The sequence below is a fragment of the Sminthopsis crassicaudata genome, chromosome 5, assembly GCF_048593235.1.
Source record: "Sminthopsis crassicaudata isolate SCR6 chromosome 5, ASM4859323v1, whole genome shotgun sequence".
NCBI lineage: Eukaryota > Metazoa > Chordata > Mammalia > Dasyuromorphia > Dasyuridae > Sminthopsis > Sminthopsis crassicaudata.
Genome location: NC_133621.1, coordinates 230,707,057 through 230,728,242, shown reverse-complemented (window position 1 = coordinate 230,728,242; position 21,186 = coordinate 230,707,057). Strand labels below are relative to the sequence as shown.

At 35.6% G+C, this 21,186-nt stretch overlaps 1 protein-coding gene across 1 annotated transcript in view; it reads left to right on the top strand.

Annotated features, from left to right (window-relative positions):
* The window catches only part of DIP2B (disco interacting protein 2 homolog B), a 192,624-nt gene extending 173,101 nt beyond the window's left edge, over nucleotides 1-19,523 (top strand). The window contains exons 35-38 of the mRNA XM_074270405.1: nucleotides 3,957-4,031; nucleotides 4,472-4,649; nucleotides 7,834-7,957; nucleotides 14,718-19,523. Of these exons, the coding sequence (XP_074126506.1) occupies nucleotides 3,957-4,031; nucleotides 4,472-4,649; nucleotides 7,834-7,957; nucleotides 14,718-14,970 (630 nt within the window). The 3' untranslated portion in view covers nucleotides 14,971-19,523. The remainder of the gene's footprint in view (nucleotides 1-3,956; nucleotides 4,032-4,471; nucleotides 4,650-7,833; nucleotides 7,958-14,717) is intronic.
* Nucleotides 19,524-21,186: the final 1,663 nt, after the last annotated feature.

Sequence of the window (21,186 nt, the reverse complement as noted above, 5' to 3'; positions counted from 1 at the left end):
GACACTTAATACTTTCTAGCTGTGTGACCCTGGGCAAGTCACTTAACCCCAGCCTCAGGAGAAAAAAATAATAATAATAATATTAGAAATGCAATTTTAAAAGCATTGTATCTGAGGCCTGATGGGAGGACTCCTTAGAGTGATTGACTTTCTAAAAGATAGGATAAGTATAAGCACTGCATCTATGATTTTATTGATACAGGAAACTCTGTATCAATAAAACTATTAATGCAGCTCATTGCCTTCTTTGTAGTTTTATAGTTGGAGACTGATCTAAAACACCAGGAGGTTGAATAGCTTGCATTTGACCACACAGGCATTACTTGTTAGAGGTAGGACTTGGAAGTCAGATGTCCCTGACATTGGAGACTACTGTTTAGTTACTCCATCATGCCGTCTGTTCTAAAAGATAAGAATAAAATTTTACATGATCTTTGGAAAACAAGAAAATAGTCCTACCAAAGCAGATTGAAATTCAAGAAATAAGTATGGAAGAATGTAGCTGAGGACAGCAAAGCAAAAGTTAGAAAAAAGGCTGAACACTGACTCCATAAATATTCTTCAAAGGAAAAAGGGTGAGTTCATAGATGATGCAAACTTAATATAAATCAACAATGCATCACTGCTGTGAAGCAGAAGGACCATCATGATTTGGGGATTTTTCTATATTCCTTTATGTTAATGTGATCTTTGCTTTCCAAAATATAATTATATTTTGTTCTAGTTGCTGGGTTTTTATAGAGAAATAGAAAAAGCAAAGGGATCAAATAATAAGTTTCATGAAGTTTTTTCTTGTCAAAAACATAATAATCAAATTGGATGAGAAAAGATATAAAGATAAATTATACCCCAAAATAGCATATATTTAAGTGCTAAATTAGTATTAAAGAGAGTAATGACATGCTAGGTAAATTTAAAACAGAGAGCTTGATCTGGGAGTCTGGAATTTGTGTTAAACCTTTAAAAGAAAGGAGAATTTAGGTACAGATTAAAGAATGAGGTAAACAAAGTCATGAACTCAAGAATACATATGGCAGAAAGAAGGAAACAAATCACCCACTTTTACTACACTGGTAAGTTTATATGGTTCTTAATCTTTTTTGTATATTCTGGTGAAGCCTATGAACTCCTCAGAACCGTTTTTTTCTAAATGCATGGAATAATATTACCAAGGGAACCAATTATATTGAAATACCATTGTAAAATTTTTTTTAAAAAAATTCACATACCTGAGGTTAAGAACTCCTGGAGTGGAAGAATCATTTAAGATAAGGTGAGTCACATAGCCTGAAACTAGAGTAAAGAAAAAAAATATATTTTATTCCATTTATTGATTGATAATAAACACCCTTTTTTAATCTGAATTAAAATATGAGCAGTCCTAAATGAAGAAATAGATGTAAAAGGTATGGCTCAACCAAGAGATGGATCAGACCATTCTGATCAATAGGACAAAATACATAAACAAAGACATGGATGATTAGCAATAAAAATTAAATGACTGAAGCAACAGACTTAAAAAAGTTGTGTCTTGCAGTTAGACATGTAGGATTAATTCTAAAGGACCTGGACTTGATTCAGTAGTTTTTTGAGTAAGACTGGCATAATGAAAGATGTGTTAGAAAGATTAGTCAGGCTGCATTAAACAGGATGGAATGGCAGAGGAGAAGGTTTGGGACCCCCAAAACAATTGAATAATAGTTCCTAGTGTTAACTAGACATTGAAAAAGAAGGGGAGAAATAATTTGGTGACAGAATGTAAGAGTGAAGGCAATTTTCCCCCTGTACAAATCATAATGACTATTATCCATTAAATCTCCCCCATGTCTAATCATCCTCCCTCCTTTCTCTTAGAGTTAAATACCTGACTTACCATCTATTTATTCCTCTTCTCGCCCAAAGCCTGCCCTTATACTGCTGCTATACATACCTCTGCCATGTAACCCTTGATCTCACCATTTCCCAAAAGTCTTTCATTTCCATAATCATAAGACTGACACTCCTTTATCTGAAATAACCTTTTATCATTCCATTCTTCCATATTTCTCACTCCTGCTAAACCTAAATTCTTTGCTTTCATTGTGACTTCTTATTCCCCTCAACCCCTCAGTATTTTTCAGGCCATTATTCCAAATGGTACTTTGTCCTTGGATCCCTTGCCAAACATTGATCATCTGAGTTCTCTGTTGTTATTCATGTGTTACTGAACAGAATTAAAGAAGTCACTGAACCAGATTGATTAGATATACCACAGATTTGTTAGCTAACTGGGCACTAATTGCAGGAAGGCAATCCATTTACCCTAACCTAAAAATAACATGAGTGATCTCTGCAGACTGTTTGATATAGATATATCAGTTCGATGAGTGAGTAGTAAGTAAGTAAGAAATGGCTTGTACTTTTTGTAGAAAATGTGTTGTTCTGCAGTAATTTCCAGTATGTTCAACTCTTCGTGACCTCACTTGGGGTTTTCTTGACAAAGATACTGGAATGGTCTGCCATTTTCTTCTCTAGCTCATTTTACAGATGAGAAAACTGATGCAAATAGTATTAAGTGACTTGCCCAGAGTCATACAACTAGTGTCTGAGGCCAGATTTGAACTCAGGAAGATTATAGAGGGCTGAAACTCCAAAAAGGTATGCTTGAATCAGACAACCAAGCACTTCAGGCTAATTACCTATTCAATATGATACAGGCACTCTATTAGCATATGTTTGGATAAATGGCTCTTTTCACTGTTGGTGTTTGCTAAATGTTTGGTGTTAAGATAATTATAGGCAAGGATTGGAGGGGGAGGAAGAGAGGCTAGAGTCACTTTGCTGAAGACAAGAAGGGGAGAAGTTGGTGACTCTGGACTTGAGGATCCAGGATACATCTTTGGCAAGCCTCATGTCACTTTGGCCTGCCTCCTTCACTACTCCCTCTAAAAACCAAGGACTTTAATTTATCCTGACTCTGACTGACCCGAAGCCCTCCAGGGAGCTAACCCGTACTTCACAGAAGACGAGCATTCTTATCCATTGTACCACTCAGCTATCTCACTTCATAGAAAATGAAACACACCCAAAGACTAAAATATCTAACTAAAGGACCATCTGAAAATGGTGAATTTTATAATAGTGAACTTAAAAAAACACTTTTATTTTGTTGCAGTAGAATTTAGTGACATTTTATGTTGCTTGAAACAAATGAACTATCTAGGATAAGAGAATTTCATTATAATATTTGCTCTACCAAAATATAACTTATTTACTTGTTATACTTCAAGGATCTTAGTATGGTATCATACATAGGAGGTACTCAGTAAATGGATGATTGAATTCATTATTGTGATACCAATTAGGAGGGTTATTATTCTACAGATTATTACACTTTCCTCCCAAGAAGTACTATGTACTCTAGTCCAAGTTTTAGACTCTACATTTCTCTACTCCCATTCTTATAACATTTTCTGATTTTTTTTTTTTTTTTTTTTTTTTTTTTGCTGAGGCAATTAGCTTAAGTGACTCGCTCAGGTCACATAGCCTGGAAGTGTTAAGTGTCAGGCTGGATGTGGCTTCAGGGCTGATGCTCTATCCATTGCACCACCTAGCTGTCCCCAAACATTTTCTAAGATAAAGTGGAGATATGTTGAAAATAAACCTTTTGAATCCTCATGCAGTTGGCTGCGCTTTTGAAAAACCTTCCTGATTGTGAATCATTAACTCCTTCTCTTTTCCAAGGATATCACAGTTATCCCTTTCACAAGGCTTCTCATAAGTATTTCATAGTTGATAGACCAGGTAGTTTGGCTCAGTTGGTTCATGTATATTTATGCCTCACCAGAGGGATGCACACAGTTGCCACTGTGACATCTGCATCATAGAGTCCTCTGTAGTGAGTGAATGCCCCTTCATTGATAGTCTTTGAGTAACTTCACAATGAATCCAATCTTTGTTTATCTATTGTTTCTTAGATCCTGCCTGGGGTCAAGGTGGTCATTGTTAATCCAGAGACCAAAGGGCCTGTTGGAGATTCTCATCTTGGAGAGGTATGTACAAATTCACAGTTTGATTTAGAAAGAGAGCTAAGACATCAGACTCTTGATTTTAGGATCTGAAACTATAGTCTGAATTAGTCTCCAGTTTGTAGTAAGGTCCTGGCCTATCCTTGTGCTCATGTAACTATTTTTAGGGTCCTTTGGTGGATACTGACTTGTTAAAAATCACAGCACTGGGTGTTGGTGCATTTCCCCCACTTTCTCTTCCTCCAAAGCATCCTAGCCCATAGTAATATAGCCTAGCAGGAAGAGGCTAGGCTGGACATGGAGAAGCTTGAGTTTGAGTCTTGGTTTTGCTGCTTACAACTTGCAAGTTCTATACACAAAGAAAAGCCAGTTGATGGAACTAGGGGGTTTTAGAATCCTCTATTTGAATTATTAGGATTATGCATCCTTTGTGGAAAAGTGACATATATCTTTGTGTATCATAGGTTTGGGTGAATAGCCCTCACACAGCCAGTGGTTACTACACCATCTATGATAATGAAACTCTCCAAGCTGACCATTTCAACACTCGGCTCAGTTTTGGGGATGCTGCTCAGACGCTCTGGGCTAGAACTGGATATCTTGGCTTTGTTCGCCGAACTGAGCTTACAGCTGCCACTGGAGGTAGGCCTGAAATGCTGTTTTATGTCAAGAAATTTAGTACTTCTTTAAATGATTGTTGAACATGTAAATTAAGTGATATTACTTTATAAAATAGCATTGTGCCCCTTAAGAGAGTAACCAGGGGGAAAAAAAAAAAAGACAGAAGAGAGAGTGTGTCCAAGGAGCAAAATCATAGTCCCATATTTTTGAGAAGGAAGGTAGAGGTATTTGTGTCTAGGCACAGACCCACAGCTAAGAACAGCTAGTCCCTAAAAGAGTTTGGGGAATGTTCTGTGTTCCTGGATCTCTCATGAGGCTGAAACTTTTAGCTCCTCCTCTTCATGCTAATAGTGAGAGAACAGTGATAATGATGAGAGTTAGGAAAGGGAGAACCCCTTTTGGTTTGGCGCAAGGATACATAGTTAAATAAAGTCTAGTGACGGCACAGAGTCCCCTGTAAAGGAATTTACAGTCCTGAAAACCTAGATTGATAAAAAAGGTTTATTTGGGGTTTGGAAGTAAGGGTAAAGGTAGAAAGAAGCCAGGGCCAGAGGTGGTTGCTGGGCGGACAGGAACCCTTACATGGCTGGAAGGATACCATGTTTGGGGAGCTCCTGCAAAGAGTGGACTCAAAGGGTTTCCCTTTTTGTAATCTTGAAGGTGGGTGGAGTCCCAGGCTCCTGGCTGGTTTGGGCCAGGGTCAGCATTGAATAGAATTCAGTGAGTTTTTAGATAAGGAAGAAGCTGTTTGTGGGGATTGGGGAAACCTGAGCAGATAGTAGGGGCTGGTTAGCTCAGGTCCTGTAGGGGCTGGGAAAGCCCAGATGACCAGGATTTGTAAATCAAAGGTTAGCCATGGGGGTTGGGAATCAGAAAGGAATAAAGGGACCTCAACTCCCATCAATACTTCAAATCCCTTGCAATTGAAACTCATTTCTGTAGTGCTGCCAGTCAACCTGAAAGAATGTCTTAAGCATCATATGTGCATCTGCTATGTGCATCTGCTTTTACATTGTAATGAGGTCTGGGAATGTCAATGACATAGTCTATCCCTGCCCTCAAGAAACCCATTTTTGGGGCAAGAAGGTGGTACAATGGGGTGGAGCACTGATCCAAAGTCCAGAGGACCTGGGTTCAAATCCATCCCAGACACTTGACTACTTACCAATTGTGTGATTCTGGGCAAATCACTAAGCCCCAGACCACCTCACTGAAAAGAAACTCATTGTTCTTGAATTCTGTCTTGTCAATATCCCACTAGCAAGGGAACTTGTCCTACTTGAGTCTTGTAGTGATGATTGCTTCCAGCTGTGAATTGAATAAGAGGGCCATTAAGGACCTTCCTGACTCCCAAATTGTTATTCTGGGTATAGATGGCAGTTTTTTTACACGGTGTGGCATGATATTGGGGTCTTACTGCCATCATACCTTTACTCAAGTCATCTTTTAACGCTGTGGACTATGCTAGCCCTTCTATGGTTGTCATTAAAAAAGTCAATTTTCAAAACCCTAATGTTGACCACATTACTTATAATCCCTAAATCTTCATATGGCTTTATTGCTCACCAGAAAAGAGTCATAGGATTGTAGATTTAGAGCTGGAAGAGACTTTAGAGATCATTTAACCTATTTTCCTTATTATATACAGAAGAGAAGTAGATAGCCAAGCACTAAGTAGCAGAGCTCTGATTTGAATCCAAATCCTCTGACTGCAAATTCCTATACTCTTTCCTGTGTACCACACTGCCTCTAATTGATCCTGAACCTCAGATGCATTTCACAGGATGATTTATCCTGTTAGACTCTTTTAATCATCTACCCTGGTCCTGTGCACATTCCCTATTTCTTAGAACTAATTTCCCTGTTTTTCTTTCATTCCTGTTTTTAGCTAGTAACCTCCAGTCTTAAACTCACCTATCCATCTGTCCAGCAGACTTCATTATTTGATTCAAAGCCCACTTAATCAAAATCACACATTTTCAGAGATCAGATCTCGGTTTGCCTACCTGAAAAAGAATCTTCTCTAATGCATTTCCAAAAACTCAATCTCTGCTTGGAGGACTCCAAAAAGAAAAAAATCTACTTCTTTTATTCCTTGCTTCCACTTCTACCATATGGAGTCAAGCAAAACAAATATAATCATTTTTCCATATGCTAGCCCTTCTGAGTCTTAAAGACAGCCCTCCCATCCCCTTGTCCCTCTAGTATCCTTTTCTCTAGGCTAGATGTCTTCAGATATTTCAACTAGTCCTCAAAAGTCATGTTCTCAAGACTCTTGTCCATATTGCTTGTCCTTCACTCCTAAATATTCTCCATCTTAACAATTCCCTTCTTGAGATATAGCACCCAAAACTACTGAATATAATTCTCCAAACGTAATCTGATCCGAAAAGAATATAACATGACTACTACTTTCAAAAATGCAGCTTTCTGAGCTGCATTATCTTATTGTTTACTCATTGAGCATATAGTACACTAAAATTCTCATTTTCTTTTCAGACAGGCTTTTCTAGTTACACTTCATCTATCTTATATGTACAGAGTTTATTTCTTGAATCTAAGTTTAAGACTTTACATTTATTCCTACTGAATTTTGCTTAAATTCAATTCAGTGCTCTGCTTACCAAAATATTTTTGTATATTGGCATAGCTTTTTCTGTATAGTTCTTTTTTAAAATTTTTTATTATAACTTTTTTATTTACAAAACATATGCATGGTAATTTTTCAATACTGACTCTTCCAAAACCTTTTGTTCCATATTTTCCTCTTTTCCTCCCACCCCCTCCTCTAGATGGCAAGTATTCCAAAACATATTTCAGTTCCCACAGTCCTCTCTCTGGGTGTAGATGGCTCTCTTCATTACTGAACAATTGGTACTGGTCTGAATCAATTCATTGTTGAAGAGAGCCACGTCCATCAGAATTGATCATTTTATAGTCTTGTTGCCATATATAATGATCTCCTAGTTCTGCTTGTTTCACTTAGGATCAGTTCATGTAAGTCTCTCCAGGCCTCTCTGAAATCATCCCGAGGTGTCATTTTATATAGATCTTTTTTGGCAGTGTAATGGGTTTGTGTTGTTCAGACTCAAATTCAGGATCATTGTGAGTGAGAATCTTATATGTAATTTTTACCCTTCAGTCTAGATGTCTTAGAGAAGCTTGGGCAGCTAATAATGCATCTCTTCTGTTTCTCATCTTTTAGAGCGTCATGATGCATTATATGTAGTGGGAGCCCTGGATGAAACTCTAGAGCTGAGAGGATTACGTTACCATCCAACTGACATAGAGACCTCAGTCTCTCGGACACACCGGAGCATTGCTGAATGGTAAATTTCCCTAAGAAGTGAATGGTTATTAACACCTAGTAATTAAGTATTCATTGCTTGTAAAACTCTCCAAATAACAAGAAGAATAAACTCTTAATATCTACCTATCTTTAGAAAATGCACAGATTTGAGAGAAATACAGCACCTATATATTCTGTACAAATTCAGTTCAGTTGGACAAGACAGGTCATTTGACTGTTTTATTCCTCCTGGCTTTCTTAACTCAGATTCATTCTTTGTCTGTCAGCTTATCTGTCAAAGTGAGATTACCTTAGGAACCTCTGCAGTGTGTAACATTTTGCAACCAAAAAGATTGCTTTAAAGGGACTTATAGTGTGAATGAACTAAGACTGGGAAAGAAGAATTTGTAGTTAGCATTCAGCAACACCTTTATACTTTCTATCCTACAGCTACCAAAAAGGGAAACCCAACTTTAGAAGATGATGATATTCAATTTGCACTTAACCTCTAGTTGGGGGGAAAAGAGGGGCAGGAAGGAGAATGAGCTTATCCACTAAAATTAAAAAGGGGAATTTAACTTTTAAAAAGAGTTTTATAATCCTGTTATTATTTAATTTCTATAAAAATAATAGTACTTACTCTAAATTATCTGGTATTGAATAACAAAGTCTTGTCAATCTATCTATTCACTAAATCTATAGGTAAGCCAGACTTACCTATAACACAGATATCTGTGTTAATCTGGCTTATTTGTTAGGGTTTGTTAGGAGCTTAATCCTACAATCAAACTAAAAATAAACCAAAATAATAATAACTGATTTAAAGGACATTCCTTTTCACCTGAAGAGACCCTTTGATCCTGAAAGTTACAGGAATCATGAGCGTGGTCAGAGGAAATCAGATTGACCTACTCCATCCAGGAACAATACCAGAATTGAGGTTTTTCATGGTTTTAGAACTGGAAGTGGAGGGAATTAGTTGGTCTATGAAGACAATAGGGAAGAGAAAAGAATGAAGTAAATCCTGGTGGTAAGACTGTCCACTGCACCACCTAGCTGCCTCGGGAACTTTTTTTTTTTTTAAATTAAGAACCCTTGTTCTTTTTTTTTTTTTCCTGAAGCAATTGGGGTTAAATGACTTGCCCAGGGTCACACAGCTAGGAAGTATTAAGTGTCTGAGATCACATTTGAACTCTGGTCCTCCTGAATTCAGGGCTGGTGCTCTATCCACTGCCCCACCTAGCTGCGCCAGAACCCTTGTTCTTATAGGATAAAATTACTGATAGAATAAGAGACATGAACTGATCTACATCTCAGGAAAATTATTTTTGCTATAGTGTGGAAGAGAAATTGGAGAGGAGGTCCAGGATAGAACTTTAGGGTACTTTTCAAGACTGAGAGGAAAGTGTTCAAATGGGTAGGAGAATCAACAGAAGGTAAGGGAAGAAAGATACAGAATTATTTTTTTACAGGGATGGTAAAGATGAAAGAAAGTTTGAAAACAGTAAAGAAGGGAGTAGTAGATCATGATAGATTATCAATAAGAGGAGTAATTGAGGGGAAAATCTTTTGGAAAAGATGAAATAGGATAAGATGATAGACACATTTGGTGAAAGGGTTGATTTTGACAGGGAGAAGAGCCTTATCTGTATAAGAAATTGCTAGAATAAAGGATATGGGTAAGTGGCAATTTCAAGGGGTTTTCAGCTGAAGAGGCTGAGAGAGCTTACATTGAATCATTTCAGTATTTTTAATAAAGCAAGAAACCTCAGTAGTTGAAAGGATGGAAGGGGGTGGAAAGCTTAAAGAAAGAAGACAAAATCTGGAACAAAGGCTTTGTTTAGTGAGATAGAGACTTTGAGCAAGATATATCTCCAGGACAGTTTCCTGACAGATTAGTTAGAGACTAATTATTTTCTCTAGCATGTACATTATGGGAGTTGTAAATAGACATATTCCTTCAGAATCATGAAAGTAAAAGACTTGAAAGTGAGCCACTATTTTCATCCTAGGAAATTAAAGACTAAGAATAATTGCTTTTTAGTTGTATCTAACTCTTCATGTCCCCTTCTGGGGTGTTCTCAGCAAAGATACTGGATTAGTTTTCCATTTCCTTTTCCAGCTCACTTTACAGATAAGGAACAGAAGTAGACAGTGTTAAGTGACTTACCTGGGATCACACAGCTAATAAGTTTTTGAGGGCAAATTTGAATCCAGGACCAGAACTCTAACCATTGCATCACTAATTGTCCTTTCAGTCCTTAACACCAGCATTATAAAAGGGTCCCAGTGTTAATTTTAAAAGAAAAGCTTCATTGCAAATTCCCCAAGTCAGCCAACATAGGAGGTTGTTTTCATTTATACAAGATAGAAATTTCATTATGTACATTCGACAAATGACAGTGTTTAAATTAGATGCCAAACTAAACATTAGATGAGTGTTCCTCTCTTGTTGGGATCCCTTGTCTCATGTCTCTCTTTAGACAGCAAGTAGATCAAATAGAGTAGGAGTTGTTCAGTAGTTGACATGTGAACATGTTAATTCAAAAGGCTTAGCAAAATTGCCTAACAGATCAGTTAAATCCTATTAGTCAATTTTATTTTTTGGAGCAAATCCTTTCTTCTCTCCTCAGCTAGACTGAACCAATGGAAACCAGACAAAATGAATTGCATCTCCATTTCCTTTGACCTTAGCACTATTACTAACAATGCATTTGTATAGCACTTTAAAATTAGCTGGGCAGTTTACCTTCATTATCTCATTTGAGCTTCATTGAAATCCTGTGAAATGGGAACTGTTTTACAGATAAAGAAACTAAGATTTTCTAGTCATCTAATTGGTATCCTATATAGCATATGAACCCAGCTATTTCTGATTCCAGATACACCCCTCTTTCCTCAATACTCTATTGTTTCTATATAGAAGTAATAGAAGAAAAAAGTTTCCCATTAACCAGGATTAGATTAGAGAGAATTTTTTTCCTTTTTTAAAGAAAAAAATTTTAAACACTAATAAACTTGTACATTTCAAAGAGCAGATAAAGAGGATGACATATCTCATTTTACAATTTCATTACAGCTTTTTTTTTTTAATGCATATTCAATAGCACATTAATCCATTGTCCATGTTGTCCTCTAAAACTCCTGATTTCTTAGAGACTTTTTGTTCACTGTTTTTTCTATCATGAAAGTCAATTCCAAATGTTCAACTGTTAATTCTGATTTGTAATGAAGTTTCACATATTTTATCTCTAAAAATGTCTTTTCATACAGTTAGATACTGCCAAATACTTGAGCATATGATTTTAGTTGGGCTTTTCATCATACAGAAAGCATTTGTAAAGTTCTACTAGATTCTTCTCTTGATATTTTTGCCTTTTTAGCATGTCATTATATTGCAGATAATCAATTTCAGTTAAAAATTAGATTGAAGTTAGATGTGAATTTTGAAATATGAAAATATCTTTTATACTTGCATCAAGATCCAAAAAGTGCTGCGGAGTTGTAGTTTGAGCTCTGAAGATTTTTTGGTTGCAAATTTGTACAGGAATATAGATCTCGCTTCATATTTTAGCTTTTAGTACCTTGTCATTACTTTTTCAAATAATGTTTGACCCTTTTGGTCTTTCCTTGGCAAAGATACTAGAGTGACTTGCTATTTCCTTCAGCTCATTTTGCAGATGAGGAAACTGAGGCAAACAGGGTTAAGTAATTTTGCCCAAGGTCACATAGCTAATAAGTATCTGAAGCTGCATTTAAACTCAGGAAGAAGAATCTTCCAGATCCAAGCCCAGCCTTCTGTCCATTGTGCCACTTAGCTGCCCTATCAAGCAAGGTTATTGTCATCTGACTTTATTGAAAGAAAGTTTTGCATATAAGTGCTCTTTTAAGTGTGATTTTAGGTTTAATTCATTTTTTTAAAAAAGTATTTCCAAGTCTGTAGCAAAAGCTAATTTCCAAATCATCTTGATCATCGTGGTTGAGGATGGTTCTTTTGTTTCAAAAAAGTCAGTCTCAGCTCCGAGTTAAAAAAAAAATCTCTCTTGTTTTTCTCTTGTTTGAACATAATAGGTATGACCTGGTAATAAAAACAAAATATCAGCACAGTACAGGATGATGCAGCAAATTATGACCACATCACAACAATTTGTAATGCACCAAAAAGCAATGTAAAGCTTATGAGAACTTTCTTGGTCTTTTTTGCAATTACTCAACTCAAGCCAATTTAGGGGAACCTCCATTCACAATATATAAATAAATGAATATGGCTTCTGTTCCAATAAAATTTTATTTATGGACTCTAAAATTTGAATTTCATATAACTTTCACATCACCAAATATGCTTTTGGGTTTTTTTTTAACTATTTAAATTTGTAAATTTAAAAATGTAAAAATGCATTTTTAGCTCATTGACTATATAAAAAAAAAAAATTGGCAGCAGACCATATTTGGCCCATGGGCTATAGTTTGCTGACCTCTTTTCTAGTCTATCACCTCTCTGTCAAGAGATGAGGATCAGGCCTCCTTGGTCCTCAGGAATAAAGATTAGTCTTTGCATTGATTGGTGTCTTTATAGGTTTGTGGTCTGGGTAAAAAGTTTCCCTGGTTTCCCTGGTTCAGTTTATCTCACCCAGCAAAACTTGATATATGTATCACCAGGTTTCTTCTTCTCTTATCATTACTTATAACAATAATTTATTACATCTATATACTACTTACATGTTCATCTACTCCCCAGTTGATAGTTACTCACTTTTGTTGTTTTTCTAGTTCTTTAATTCAACAAAAGGTGCTGCTGTGAATATTGTTGTGCTCATAGGTTCTTTCCTTCTTTCTTTGACTTCTTTGTGATATAGACTTAGTAGTATTTTCAATTGGTTCAGAGTATATATATACAAAGTTTAGTGGTTTGGGGAATAATTCCAAATTCCAAATTAGAATATTGAGGGAGAGGGAGCAGCTAGGTGGCGCAGTGGATAGAGCACAGCCCTGAATTCAGGAGGACCCGAGTTCAAATCTGGTCTCAGACACTTAACACTTCCTAGCTTTGTGACCCTGGGCAAGTCACTTAACCCCAGCCTGGGGGGGGGGGGGAAGAATATTGAGGGGAGATAAGATGAATTAGGGAACTCTGATAAAGAGGTGATGACTTTTCTCACCAAAGGTACCCTGATTTTTCTTAAAGGGTATTTCATCTTGAGGGGATGTCCTCAAAGCATCCCCTTTTTAAAATCTTCAATAACTACTGGTTTAATTATTTCTTTCCTTTGCCTTTAAATATATACTTCTTTTCCATTGTTTTATAAAAAATAGAAATCTTTGCTAGACCTTACCATCACCTCATGCTATCCCTAACCCCCTTTTTCTCAGCCACATTCCTAGGAGAAATCATCTACACTAATTGCCTCCACTTGTTTTCTCTGCAATTTTTAAACCTTCTGCAGTTTGATTTCATCCCCATCATTCAATTAAATATGTTCCCTTCAAAATTACCAATGATTTCTTAACTGATAGATCTGAGGGTCAGGTTTTTTTGACTTCTTTTATATATTTGATACTGTTGGCCATCCAGGGTAGTAGGAGTTTTTGTGACATTGATTTCTCATTTATTTTTTATATAAATAGACATAAATATATACGCCATATATATATCTATATATATTATATGTGTGTATATATAGGTAAGTAGGTAAGTATATGTTGAGTCTTGATGACCTCATCAGCTGTCATATATCTAATTATCCCTATACTGATAGTCCCAGATCTATATATGTAGTCATAGTCTCATCTCTGAATTCTACTTCCATATCATGAAATGTTAGACATTTCAAACTAAATATCACAGATATCTTGTATTTTATTTTATGTGTTCAACAGATCTCTTCTAAATTTACTTGTTTCTCTCAAAGACACCACTATCCTACCACACCACAACGACACCACTATCCTACCACACCACAACCTATATGTACAAAAACTCCACTTATAACTTCTAACCTAGTTCACTGCTTCATTACCTCTTAACTCAACATGTCTTCCATTGGTCTTCAGTTTTAACATCTCTTTAGTCTATCTTCCAAAGAGCTGCTGAGTAATTTTCTAAATGCATAATTCTGAATGGGTCTCTCCCCTACTCATCAAGCTTCAGGCCATATTCTTACTTTGTAGATCAAATATATACCATTCTTTTGTCTCACACGTTGGTACTGACCTATCTTTCCAGTCTCATACAATCCTTTTTATACTACAATCCAAAAAGAATGACCTTCTTTTCACGCCTTAAGCACAGCACTTCCTCTCAGTGCTTTTGAATTGATTGTCCCCCATGTCTAGAATGTGCTCCTTCCTTACTTCCACCTCTTGGAGTCCATAGTTTCCTTCAAATTTCAGCTAAGGTAACACTTAAGTTCTCTCCTGATCTCCCTCGGTGCCAGCACTTTCCCTCAAAATAATTTCCATGATAGCAAGGACAATTTCATTGTCATCTTTGTATTCCCAGCACCTGGCGTAGTGCTTGTGCATAACAGATGCTTAATAAATGCTAGTTAATCGTTTGAGCTGAGTGGATGTATTTCAATAGGTTAGTACTATTTCAGGCTCTTCTAGAATTAAAGTCTTTATATAAGAGAGCTTTGTTATTACTTAGGAAATATGATGACTATTAAAATATTACAGATTGATATTCAAACATAAGTATAAGGATGTATTTAGAAATTATCCCTGTCACTGCTTCCTTTTGATCCTAAGTTTATTATCATGTTATCAATACCTATATTAATTAAGTGTCATTGAAATTGCAGTGCTGTGTTTACATGGACCAACTTGCTTGTGGTGGTTGTGGAACTATGTGGCTGTGAGCAAGAAGCCCTGGATCTGGTCCCTTTGGTGACTAATGTGGTCTTGGAAGAACATTACCTCATTGTTGGAGTTGTGGTTGTGGTGGACCCAGGAGTTATCCCAATCAATTCTAGAGGAGAGAAGCAGCGGATGCACCTGCGGGACAGCTTTCTGGCAGATCAGTTAGATCCTATCTATGTGGCTTATAACATGTAATTATGCATTATGGGCATGTATCCAGTTCATCAGAACCATGAAAGCCAAAGGCCTGAGACTGGGTTACTATTACCATCTTTTTTAAAAAAAAAAAAAAAAGAAAAAAGAAAAAAAAAGCTAAAAACAAATACTAATACTTGCTGTAAAATAATTTGAGGTGAATACTTTATTTCCTTTTTCTCATTGTATGGGATTCTTCAATCATGTGACAAACAGGAAAGGGAAATTCATTGGTAGCAAATGAAAAAAATTTAATAGTTTTACCTGGGTGACCTTTAACATTGACAATGTAAGCAGCACGTTACTAAAGCCTTTGCTAAATGGGTGTTACATTTTTTTTCATCTGTTGTACATACTTGTATTTTTATCTAATGCTATTTTAGAATTTTGCAAAGGGATTTATTAACACAAAGGAAATAGTCCGAGTTCCACAGTTCTCCATCATATATTGTATTTTGCAATTATACTGTAGCTAGTGCTTTGGGTCTTTGTTAACATGGGGTTGTACAGAATACTCACAATCATGCCATAAGCACATTGGATAACTCATTAAATCTAAGGATAATGTCGTCATATATATACACACATGCACATGTCTAAAATTTAAAGGGTTTTGCCTATATTTTTAAACTGTAAATAATAGTATGCATAATTCAGTGCAAAAAAAATAAAAAGGCTTGTATAACTACAGCCACCAAAATAGAAACATTTAGAATTGTAATTTTAAGATTCTTAACATTTTATTGGTTAGATTACTAACCAATTAGTCAAGTTGTATGCAGGTTTCCATTGCACTTACTGTGACTTGGCTGGCTGGCATGTTTTATAAGATTAAGCTGCCTGTGTTTGTATTTAAAGCCCATTTCCCTTTACAATGAACTTAAGTTTTAAACATTAATACAATTAATAACTGCAAGTTGACCAATTAAAAGTCTCACTTTACAAAATAAACTACTCAAAGCACCAAGCAAAAAATCAGAATTACCTTATCTTGGGGAGACACCTCTCCCTACTATCACCAGTTTTGAAATTGCATTTTTGAATTTAATTAATTGTCAAAAACTTCCTAAAGTCAGTGAATTTCCTCTTTCCCAGCCGTCTTGCTCCTTTATAGTGAAACTTCTTTCTACAATTTCTGCATACAGTTTCTCTATAAAAACTGGAAAAATCCTTCTGATTGTCCACTTCGTGGGAGCAGGGGTGGAGAGGGAAGCAGAGTTTTATCAGGTAGAAACGATGCACATGTGGTTGGAAAAGGGAAGGAGCTGAGAAGGGAGTGAGACAAGTGGCCAGTGCATTGCAAAAAGTTCAGTGTTGGTCAGCTCCTTTGAATGGGATCATAGCCAGCCTTTAGAAAAATACTCACAAGAAAACCCTGTTTTATGCAAAACACACTGTTTTGGACTAACTGTGGTGCCCAGACCTAGCAGACTAAAAGACAGAGCCAAAATTGTCTCTGGCTCAGTTTCCTTTTTTGGTCTGATCCTTCATGTATTCAAGCATAATTAAATTCTATTATTTTTTTTCTTACAGAAATATTTTTTAAAATTTAAAAAAAAAAAAAAAAGAACCACCAAACCCTCAAAGTGAGTAAGACTTTAGAATGGTTCTCTTGGATCCATCTAGTCTATTATGTAAATACTTACTCTATTTTAATAATGCACATTATTTACCCCAGTGTAACATCATGTAAACTAAATATGTTTTTAAACAATTTTTAAGACTTGTATTTACCCTGAAAATAAGGTTTATAAATGCAGAGAAAGACCCTTCTCTATAGCAGTGCTATCAAGTGCTGTGTAAACAGTTCTGTGACTTGAAGCCACTTTATTACTACCCTTTTCATTGTCCTCATTTCTTTTCATTCTCTAAGCAAGGGCAGGCCCAAAAACATTTTTCAATTGTGGATCAGTTTTTTTTTTTTCCTTTAATATTTTAAGTAAATTAATTTGTGATGTGAGAGGCTCTGGCATGTGTAGGAAAAGCACACCCATCAAGGCAAATATAAAACTTCTGTGCTTCCAGATAAATGATTTAGTTTTGAGGTACAATAGCTTGCTAATTGCTCTCACACACACACCACACACACACACACACACAAACACACCCCTACTTTTCATTCTGGACAAAGCAAAGGGACATAGAAACTATTTTAAAAGAACTGCCTTTCTCTGTAATCTTCCCAATTCTGAAAATAAATATATAAAATAATATAAATTATAAATCATACCTGCAAAAATTAGAAAGGAGACATATAGACTACCATTTATGAGAAGAATACAGGCAGCTCTGTGTTCTTTGAAGGCTGATTATCCAGGTTGTTAGTTAAATAGATTTTGTATTTCTTCAGGTCTCTAGCTTCACTTTAACAATCCTGCTCCCACTTTTGTGGCCATTTCACTGCTTTTGATCAATGATTGCATTATTCTGTGATTATCCCTTCTAGTCATGGATAGACTTTAAAAATCACATAGCTGGAAATGACCTGGGAAATCAGCTGCTCCAACTCTTGCCCATTAGATGAATCCTCTGTACACATCTGCATAGAGGGATCATCCAACCTCTTCCTGAGACCTCCATCAATGAGGAACTCACTACCTCATGAGGCAGCCTGTTCCATTTTTGTACAGCTCTAATTTTTAAAGACGTCTTCCATAGATTGAACCAACATCTATCTGCCTCCTTGTAGCTTTCTGGGGCTTCCTTCCCTTAGGGTAGCTAAACCCTTAGGGCATAAGAATCCCAAGACTTTGTTAAAAGAGGGTTCTTCTGGAGCCAAGCAGAATAAGTCTGATCTCATACATCCCTTCTGATACTTGAAAACAGCTGTCATGAGATTCAATTCAACTCATGTTTATGTTAACAAAGCACCTACTATGTACAGAGCACTTTGTGTCTCTCTAAATCTTCTCTTTTTTAGGCTAAGTGTCCCTGATTCTTTCATCCATTTCTTAGATGACTCGATTTCAATTTTTACCATTCAAGTTACTCACCTTTGGATACAGCCCAGTTTATTAAATCCCTACTAAAAGTTGGTATAACTAAGAGTTTACAAGAAAATTTTCCTCTTATGATATACTTCTACTTTTACATTAAGGATAATATCCCATGGTGTCACTTGACTGTGTAATGGGACTTACTTATAAAGCTTTTTTTGTGTTTACATGCTCTTGGCAGTCTGATGAAACCCATGGACCCTTTCTCAGAATCTTGTTTATAAATGCATAAAATAAAAAAATACATAAGATTACAAAGAAAAATAACTATATTGAAACATAGTTATCAAAATGCATTTTTCAAGTTTCTGGACCTTCGATTAAAAATTCCTACTTTTAAAAGCTATTACAGGAATTCATTTTCATCATTTTCAATGGTGTTTGTGTGTATACATAGATACACACATGCACATGTGCATCATGTATGCATATGTGTGTGCTCTTATATGTATGCATACATGTACATATTTGCTTTTTTAAAGTCATCTACTACACATAGCCTTAGCAGATCCCCAGGACACACTGCCTGTGTTCCTCTGCAAAAAATTGTATATGGGAATGGAGAAGAAAATTTGTATTTTCATTCACTAAAAGAATTTGTTTTCATCTCAGTCCAAAGAGATACATTCATCAAATTGAGACCCTTATTGTTTAAACCACAAAATAAGGCAATAAAGGCAGCTTCTTTGGAATAGTGCCTGGAGATGAAGAACACTTACAGGGAGCTAAATATGTTTAGTGTCTATATCTTTATGAGTTCTAAAGCTCTGGAGTTCAGTGCCCCATGTAGCATGATTGGCATTATTTAATAATGCTTCTTGTCACAGAATGGGCCATATTCTCCCTAGTATAAGTCTTTCCTTCTATTAGATCCTTAGAAAGTTGCTTTGTTTCTGGTTATCAGGGATCATAGCTTTCCTACTAGTTGCCACTTTAGGATAGCCCTTGGGGAAATTTGGCACAATGCTTGGCTCAGACAGAGAACCCAAGACCCTAGCAATTGTGTTACGGTATTTGCCCCAGGCATGGTGCTGGATCTCTTGGCCAAATAAACCACTTTTCTTAGGAACCCAGGAATCTTTCAGACTAAACCAAGAAGAAGTCATGCTCATCTTGCTCTCAAGCTCCAGAATGATTTATGCCTTAGCATTGTTTTTGTTGTCTTCTGTAATGTACTGGTGGTAAGAGAAATTGGAGCATGAAGCTACAATACTCTTAAAGACATGAGTCTTTTCTTTTATCATTTTTTGTGATCTTCCTGATTTAGTTTAATGTAGATGGGCCATGTTATTTGTCCAGAGGATGAGATTGTAAAGATATGAGAATAACTTTTTTAGTTCTAAATGCAGTTTTTGTTTACTTTCTGTCAAATATTTACCAGTGTCAAATTCAAACTATAATACTATGTAATTATGTATAAAGTTTTTTTTTTATTTATTTGAAATTAGACTAGGTATACATTTTTTAAATTTAACATCTGGCTGGACAGTGTTCTATTAATTCATTGAATGTGTTTCCTTTGTCTTGTGTTAATAAATATTGATGCCTGTTTGTGTACTTAATCACTTCACTGGTTGGGAGGGTTGTAGGAATAGAGTTTTCATTATATTGATCCTCAAATGGCAACAAAACCTCTCAGCCATTTCTTGAAGTTAACAAGTAATGCAAAAAATTATAATAATGGTGTGCCCTTTATTTGTATAGCAACAGTCTACAAGTACCAAACATATTTATTTATACCTTAACAACATTCCTGAGACAGAGATAATATCAGTATTATTATCATTTCCATTTTACTGTGGAAATTTACATTAGATTGCTGAAGTGATTTATCTAACATCATTGGTAACAGAACTAGAGTTTAAACCAAGGCCTTCTGATTATAAGCGTGTGGTTTTAAGAGAACTGGGCGTATAGATTTCAACTTTGCTAAAAGATGAATGCACCAAGAAAGCAAAATAAAAAGATCATTACTATTTTGAAATCAAGTAATCTTATGCTAGCTCATTAGAGGGAAATAATTTTTTTATAATTTTAAAAAATGTATTTTTGACATTCTTTGTAAATTCTGAGTTCAGATTCTATCTATTAAAGGGGTAAACAACTTATCAATTTCAAATGTCCATCATAAAAACAATATGATGTCAATTATACATAAATAATATAAAACATTTCCATATTAGCCATGTTACCAAAAAGAGACAAGAAAAATAAAGTGAGGAAATTATGATCTCAATGATTGAACATGTATAACCTGTATCAAATTGCTTACTGTCTCAAGAACAAAGGAAGGTGAGGAAAGAAGAAAGAAAATTTGGAGCTCAAAATTTGTTTAAAATGAATGTTAAAATTTGTCTTTACATGAGGCAAATATTTTTTTAAGAAAGATTTATATTTACAGTCAATTCATCAGTTTTCTCTCTGGAGGCAGATAACATTTTTCATTATTTTTCAGAATTGTCTTGAATCATTGTGTTGATCAGAGTAGTTAGGTCATTCACAATTGGTCATTATGATATTGCTATTACTATGTATAATGATCTGGTTCTGTGCACTTCACTTTGCATCAGTTCACATAGGAGTTGATGTGTTTTGTTTTTTTCTGAAACCATTCACTTCAGCACAATAGTATTCCATCAAATCATGCACCACAATTTGTTTAGCCATTGGCCAATTGATGGACATTCTCTCAATTTCTAATTCTTTGTCAATGCAAAAACATCTGCTACAAATAATTTTGTACATCTATAGGTCCTTTTCCTTTTTCTTTTATCTCTTTGGTATACAAACCTGGTATTGCAATTGCGTGGTCAAAGGGTAGGTAGTTTTGTAGCTTTTATAGTTCCAAATTTTCTTCACTGTGGTTGAAACCAGTTCATAAGAACTCTACCAACAGTTCATTAGGTGCCTATTTTCCCATATAGAAGAACATCTAATGATAACTTACTTTCCCACTCAAAGGAACACATCTAATTTTATCTTAATTAATTTTCTGATAGCATGTGAAGGATTTCAGTCTCCCTAAATAGCTTATTTTGCCTCTTTCTTGGTTTCAAAAAGGAAAGTCATGATGAGAGCCATACAATCCACCTTCTTCCTTCTATCCATCAAAACAAAACAAAACAAAAAACATCAAACTATTTTCTGTCCTGTGCTACATTAAAAACAAACAAACAAAAAAAAAAACAGGATAAAGATATACCATTTCTAATTTTGGCTT